This window comes from Zingiber officinale, chromosome 7A (genome assembly GCF_018446385.1).
Source record: "Zingiber officinale cultivar Zhangliang chromosome 7A, Zo_v1.1, whole genome shotgun sequence".
Classification (NCBI taxonomy): domain Eukaryota; kingdom Viridiplantae; phylum Streptophyta; class Magnoliopsida; order Zingiberales; family Zingiberaceae; genus Zingiber; species Zingiber officinale.
In genome coordinates this window covers 138,255,766-138,263,394 of record NC_055998.1, presented here as the reverse complement: position 1 = coordinate 138,263,394, position 7,629 = coordinate 138,255,766, and the positions used below count along the sequence as shown (strand labels likewise).

Sequence of the window (7,629 nt, the reverse complement as noted above, 5' to 3'; positions counted from 1 at the left end):
CGATATTTAACGTCGGAGCTCGACGGCCTTCCGCTCGGAGGGTTTATAGACGCCGGCTCGTCTCTCGATATTTAACGTCGGAGCTCGACGGCCTTCCGCTCGGCGGGTTTATAGACGCCGGCTCGTCTCTCGATATTTAACGTCGGAGCTCGACGGTCTTCCGCTCGGCGGGTTTATAGACGCCGGCTCGTCTCTCGATTTTTAACGTCAGAGCTCGGCGGTCTTCCGCTCAGCGGGTTTATAGACGCCAGCTCGTCTCTCGATTTTTAACGTCGGAGCTCGACGGTCTTCCGCTCGGCGGGTTTATAGACGCCGGCTCGTCTCTCGATTTTTAACGTCGAAGCTCGACGGTCTTCCGCTCGGCGGGTTTATAGACGCCGGCTCGTCTCTCGATTTTTAACGTCGGAGCTCGACGGTCTTCCGCTCGGAGGGTTTATAGACGCCGGCTCGTTTCACGATTTTTAACGTCGGAGCTCGACGGTCTTCCGCTCGGCTGGTTTATAGACGCCGGCTCGTCTCTCGATTTTTAACGTCGGAGCTCGACGGTCTTCCGCTCGGAGGGTTTATAGACGCTGGCTCGTCTCTCGATTTTTAACGTCGGAGCTCGACGGCCTTTAAGGCTAACTTGACACAGCCGTTCGGCGAAGCTATTTGCCATCCTTCAATTATTTTGGCTTCCTGCATTACAGGTACATGGGCAACCGAAACGTATACGAAATTACATCAGCGCACCTCTTACCCATCTCGGTACGGCTGAAGATGATTCACGCTCCACGGCCGATCCAGCTGCCGCCCGTCTTCGTCTTCCAAATAATAAGCGCCCGAGCGGAGCTTTTCGATGATTTTGAAGGGGCCCACCCAAGGAGCTTCTAGCTTGCCGACGTCGCCGACCGACTTCACTTTCTTCCAGACAAGGTCGCCGACCTGGAATGATCTGGGGATGACGCGCCGGTTGTAGTTTTGCTTCATCTGTTGTCGGTACGCCATCAGCCGGACGGACGCCTTGGTTCGCTCCTCATCAACCAAATCTAGCTCCATGTTCCTCCGCTCGGCGTTGCCATCATCATAATTCTGGATCCGGGCGTTCTCGACGCCGACTTCAACAGGAATCACCGCTTCGCCGCCGTACACCAGATGGAAAGGCGTGACGCCTGTTCCTTCCTTTGGGGTCGTTCGGATGGCCCACAGAACGCCCGACACTTCATCCACCCAACTTCCTCCCAGATGGTCGAGCCGAGCGCGCAAAATGCGAAGAATTTCCCGATTGGCTACTTCAGCTTGACCATTGCTTTGGGGGTACGCCACGGACGTGAAGTGCTGTTCGATGCCATAACTTTTGCACCAATTTTCGAGCAACTTTCCTGTGAATTGCCGACCGTTGTCTGAAACAAGTCGACGGGGGATGCCGAACCGGCAGATGATATGTTGTCAGATAAATTTCTTGACCATCTGCTCGGATTATGACATTCTATTCGGCACTGAAATCCCTCTTTCTCTGCTTCACTAGCCGAGCGTCCGGTCGGACATGGAGCTCATGTTGTGCTATACTTGGTGAAATTCCGGGCAACTCATGCATCGACCAGACGAAGACATCATGGTTTTTCTGGAGGCATTGGATCACCTCCTCCTTCTGGCTCGCCTCCAGATCGGAGGCGATGAATGTCGTGGCCTCCGATCTGGTCGGGTGAATTTGCACTTCCTCTTTTTCTTCATAAATCAAAGAGGGTGGCTTTTCAGTGATAGCGTTCACCTCGATCTGGGGCGTCTTCCGAGCGGCATTGGCCTCTGCTCGGACCATCTCGACGTAACATCGCCGAGTTGCCAGTTGATCCCCTCGTACTTCTCCCACTTTGTCCTCGACGGGGAACTTGATCTTCTGGTGGAAGGTGGAAACGGCCGCTCGGAATTCACTGAGCGCTGGTCGCCCCAATATGGCGTTGTATGCCGACGGAGAGTCCACCACGACGAAGTTTGCAGTACGCGTCCTTCTGAGCGGCTCCTCTCCCAGCGATATGGCCAGCCGGATCTGTCCGACCGGCTGAACTTCATTGCCCGTAAACTCGTAAAGGGGGGTTGTCATGGGCAGCAGCTCGACTCGATCAATTTGCAGTTGATCGAATGTCTTTTTGAATATGATATTGACCGAGCTTCCTGTGTCAATAAAAACGCGGTGAATAGTGTAATTGGCTATTACCGCTTTGATGAGAAGAGCGTCGTCGTGGGAAACTTCAACCCCTTCCAAGTCCCTAGGCCCGAAACTAATTTCGGGTCCGTTCGCCCGTTCCTGGCTGCAGCCGACCGCATGGATCTGGAGCTGCCGGACGCTCGCCTTCCTTGCTCGGTTGGAATCTCCTCCGGTCGGACCACCAGCTATGATGTTGATCTCGCCTCGGGAAGTATTACTTCTATTTTCTTCTTCCCGAGCGGACGGTCGGGGCCGTTCTCTAGACATCCGAAGATTCTCCCGCCTCGGAGAGCGATGCCGATCGGGAGTCTGTTGTTGTCGCCTGTCAGCTTACGTCCGATCGGCTTCATGAGTTCTCTGTCGCCTGTCGGATGATGGCGATTGACGACCGTCACTCCGGGGAACGGGATGAGCGATCAAGGGAAGACTTCGACAATCCCTTGTGTTGTGCGTGTCCGTCCGGTGGAAGGAGCAGAACATTGGGGTCCATTTCTTCTTTGGCTTGGGCCGCGCGGCAGCTACCTCTTGCACGTGGGACCTAGCATGGGGGGAGCGGATTGCTTCGGCCCTCGGTCCTCTGGGTGGCTGATGAGCAGCGTGCGGCTTTCGTTCGGCAGGAGGAGCCCGCTCGGTTGGAGTTTCTTTTTTCCGGGCCGCTTGGGCTTCCTCCACGTTGATGTATTCGTTGGCCCGGTGTAGCATGTGGTTGTAGTCTCGGGGCGGCTTCCGAATGAGTGATCGGAAGAAATCCCCATCCACGAGGCCTTGTGTGAAGGCATTCATCATGGTCTCCGAGGTGGCCGTTGGAATATCCATGGCCACTCTGTTGAACCGCTGGATGTAGGCTCGAAGTGATTCGCGGGCTTCCTGTTTGATGGCAAACAGGCTGACACTAGTCTTCTGATAGCGCCGACTGCTTGCGAAGTGGTGGAGGAAAGCCGTTCGGAAGTCTTTGAAACTTGAGATAGATCCGTCCGGCAGTCTCCGAAACCACCGTTGAGCCAATCCAGAGAGGGTGGTGAGGAAAACCCGACACTTCACCCATCTGTGTATTGATGCAGGGTTGCCGTGTTATCAAACTTACCCAAATGATCATCCGGGTCGGTGGTTCCATTATATTCACCGATCGCCGGGGGCACATAGTGCTTTGGCAGAGGGTCTTGTAGAATAGCCTCTGAGAATTGACGGTTGATCCGTTCGGGAGAGGCGTCCGCTCGAGGGGCTTTGCCTTTTCTACTGCCTCGTCTTGGTACTTCATCTGAGGATGATCCTCGATCACGATTAGCTGCTGCGGCTTCAGGAGTGCGGAATAGAGCCCGATGGAATGGAACTGTGGCTGGGGGTGCTTCCGCTCGGCCACCAGATGCTGATGTTACTTGCTGCTCAGGCCGCTCGGCTGGTGCCTTCTGTTTTTGTTCCACAAGCTTGGCGGGCCTCAACTCGATCAGAGCGTCGAGTTCCTCCGTGGAAAGCGTCACCGTGTGCTATCGTCCAGCTTCGTCCATTGCTTCCGTTCGGATGCAGGAGCGTTCCCACAGACGGCGCCAAATTGATCCTGTCCGAAAGCTGAATCAATGGACGCTGGGAACGTGGCGCTCTCCGAGTCGCTGACGTAGATCTTCGACTGGTCATACAAACCTCCGGCGAACCTGCACAGAAGTCGGGCCTGGAAGGGGTTCCCGGCGTCGACCCTCCGACGCTCAAGTCAGGTAAGCGAACGAAGAAGAAGTGACTCCAAAAATTATAGAACGCGTACCTTCGGCGAAGTATAAGGCTCCTTATATAGAGCGGTGAAAGAGCTCTCATACACCTACCGAGGTAAATACGTGTCCTTAGCCCATACCTCGGTATGCGTTTGTCAGAAAGCTTACCTGACACCATACTGCTACAGTCGAGGCACGTCTCCGATGGGACAGCAGAACACCTCGTTGCCAGATTTGGAGTATGACCTAGTCATAGAGCATGACAGCTGTCAGAAGATGTTCCTTGTCCTTCTCTCCCCGCTCCATGCCGGGGTGTCCGGCCGGCCGGCACTCACCTCACGTCTGGCCCTCCATATGCACTGGTATGCTTGGGAGATCCTCGGTAGTGTGCTATGTGGGGACTGTTCACAGTATGTCACCTTATGTCTTCGACCGAGCGTGCCCTCCGCTCGGCCCTATGATCCTGTTCAGCGAGCGTCGGAACCCCGACTTCCGCCGGGGCACCTTTTGCCATCAGTCAGACACCGGTCGGCCGGCCGGGCGGTCGGCCCCCCTTTTCCGGTCGGCCTACCGCTCCTACCTTTTCTCGATCGTCCGGTCGGTCCCTCCTTATCCGATTGGCCATCTGACCTTCTGACTTCCATGTGACGTTGACTCCTCGGAAAGGGGTCCCCCGTTCTCACCGCCGGATCAATAAGAAAAAAAAATTATCCTTATAATTTTTGCTCAAAAAACATCAAAATAATATTTCATCCTAAAAAAAGTGAACTGTTTTTTAATCAAAATTATTCCAAATACTTTTGATTAGTCTAAATTATTCTATGTTACAATAGTTTAAGTCAAAATTTTGACTAAAACTATTATTATAATAATAGTAATATATTTAAAGCCAAAAATATTATAACAGTGTATTTTTAAAATAAAAAAAAAGTGAAATATCCCTTTCGAAAATATTATAATAATGTATTTTAAATATAAAACTAAGGGCGAACTATCCTTTTTGATATTTTATATTCAATGTATACCGCCCTTGAAATAATAATGATTTTTTTTTTTCACTTTTGCCCAAATTACACCATATCTTTTTTATATGAACCTTTTAAACTATTAATTTCTTCTTTAAAAAAAACTACTATTTAAGGTAAATTTAATAATTGGACTTCCCCCGTAAATGACGGGGCAACCTTAATTCCACAAATAGAACAGAATATAAAGACAAAGATTGAAGCAGCCGTCGAGAGACGAGAGAGGAGAGGAGAGGATTTCAGGAAGGTCAAAAGGAAGTCCACTGAAGATCGACGATGGCCAACGGATTCCCGTATCTTCTTCCATCAATTTCTCCATCGATCTGATCTTCTTTCTTGTGCCCCAATTCCTTGCCGATTGATTGAATTCCCAGTCGACTTTGGAGTTGTTCTGCTTCTGGATTTCCTTCTTTTGCCCTCCCATGGCGGAACGGTACGGAAGGAGCGGCGCTTCCCTACTTCCAGCTCGATTGATTCCTTCTTAATTTGAATTCTTTATGGATTCTGATCAAATTGACGCCTTTGGGGATCAAAATTCGATCTTGATTTCGCCGGTCGCGTAAAGTTTGCATTTTTTTTTCCGGTGACGTGGAGTTCGAAATCGCCGGCGGAGGCTACCCCTGTCAAGAGTTGCCATGGGTTGTATTGGCTCGAGGATGGACGGCCGTGGCGGCCCGAGGCGGTCCGGTGGCTGTTGTTCTGTCCGCTTACATTCAGGCTACCGACGACGCCGGAACTCGGAACGGAATTCCGCCGCCGCCGCTCTCGATATGCTCTTGCTCGACCGGGATCTTGGCTTCGACGGCGAGGTGATGATGAAGTGCGACAATGACGACGCCCCCTTCTTCGCAGCGGGGACAGCGACCAGGAAGGAGTACGGCCAAGTGAAGACGCGGCCGGAGAATAGAACTCAGGGAAGCTCTAGAACCCCGATTTCGACGCCGCAGAACGAACCCGAGGTGATCGACGCCTGGGAAATCATGGCGGGGCTCGAAAATGCCAGCCCTCTCAATCTCCGACGAACCACCGACGTCTCCGACGAGAAAGGCCCGAACGAGAAATCCTCTTCCGGAAGCGGCGGCGGGGATTGGAGCGCCGCCGGCATCGTGGAGGCTAGGGTTAAAGAGTTCCAGCGCAAAATCGACGCGAAGAGATCGGCAGCTGCCGCCGCCGCCGCCGCCGAAGCTAATCGGAAACGATCCCCGCCCGACAGCGCGGGGAAGGTGGTGCTCTACTTCACCAGCCTCCGCGGCGTGCGGCGGACCTTCGAGGACAGCTGGGCGGCGAGGATGATCCTCAAGGGCTACGACGTCCGCGTGGACGAGCGAGACCTGTCGCTGCACACGGCGTACAAGGCGGAGCTACTGGGCGCGCTCGGGCCGGGATGCGGCCTCCCGAGGGTCTTCTCGAACGGGGAGTACGTGGGCGGCGTGGAGGAGCTGAGGCATCTGCACGAGGCGGGGAAGCTGCGGAAGGTGCTGGAGGCGTGCCAGAGGGCGGCGGGATGCAGCGCGGCCTGCGAGGGATGCGGAGACGTGCGATTCGTGCCCTGCGGCACCTGCTCCGGCAGCCGCAAGGTGTACTGCGATGCGGCACTGCAGGCGACGGAGGTGGCGGCGGAATTGGGGGGGTTCCGGATGTGCCCGGCTTGCAACGAGAATGGCCTCGTTAGATGCCCGCTCTGTAGCTGCTAAATCGTTCCACCAAATTTTATTTTTGCGCTATTTTTTTTTTGTTTGTAAAAATTGAAAAAAAAAACTTTTTTCTTTTCATTACAATTAGATTTTATAAAGACAACTTGTTTAAAAAATATATTAAAAATCATTATTACTGCAGTTTTGAGTAGGGATGTAAATGAGTCAAGTCGCTCGTGAGCTATTCGAAGCTCGATTCGATAAAAGTTCGTTTGAGTTCGTTTAATGAGGCTCGTTAAGATAAATAAATTAAGCTCAAGCTTCATAATATTCGGCTTGTTAGCTCGTGAACACGTTCGTTAAGCTCATAAATTAATTTTTAAATAAAAATAATAATAGTTTGAATATTGAATTTATAAAATTTACACTATACTTATCAAAAACATAGACAAATATATTAAATTTATTTATTAGAATAAAATTATAAATTTTAACAAGAATATTATACTTTTTAAAAATATATAATTTAATTTTTAATGAATATTTAAATTTATAATTTATATTTATTAAGCTCGTTTAGGCTCGATAAAAACTCGGATAAACTAGTGAGCCATGAATATATTTGTTAAATTAAACTCGAACTCGGTTCGATTATAAACGAGTCAAACTCAAACATCCAAGAATTCGGCTCGGCTCGGCTCGATTACACCTCTAATTTTGAGTCAAAAAATAACTTGATTAAAATTAACTCAATATTAATTAAGATTGCTTTTTTTTAAAAAAAATTTATCAATAATAAAATAATTTTGATCCGTGTTAAAATAATTTTAATTAATATTTATTAATATAAAATGATATTTTTATAGATAATAAGAATAAAGGGCACTAATTTAATTTTAATTTTGTCTATATCTACTTAGAAAGGTAACGAGTACGAGTAGTCTAAAATAAACTAAATTGTTAAAACGATTGTAAAAGTTTTGTTTGTTTATATTTTTGTTAGTTTGAATTTAATTTGATTAGATGTTATCGAATTTTTAATTAAATTTTTATATTTTTAAGCTAGTATGCTTGATTAATGA

At 49.6% G+C, this 7,629-nt stretch overlaps 1 protein-coding gene across 1 annotated transcript; it reads left to right on the top strand.

The window, feature by feature from the left end:
- Positions 1-5,548: 5,548 nt before the first annotated feature.
- LOC121999765 (uncharacterized protein At3g28850-like) lies at positions 5,549-6,607 on the top strand. Its single transcript, XM_042554404.1, has one exon. The coding sequence runs from the start codon at positions 5,549-5,551 to the stop codon at positions 6,605-6,607; it is 1,059 nt and encodes a 352-aa protein (XP_042410338.1).
- The last annotated feature ends 1,022 nt before the right edge of the window (positions 6,608-7,629 follow it).

What these genes read in the sequence shown, in the direction of transcription:
- LOC121999765 (XM_042554404.1), top strand. Translation starts at nt 5,549, where the DNA reads ATGGGTTGTATTGGCTCGAGGATGGACGGCCGTGGCGGCCCGAGGCGG.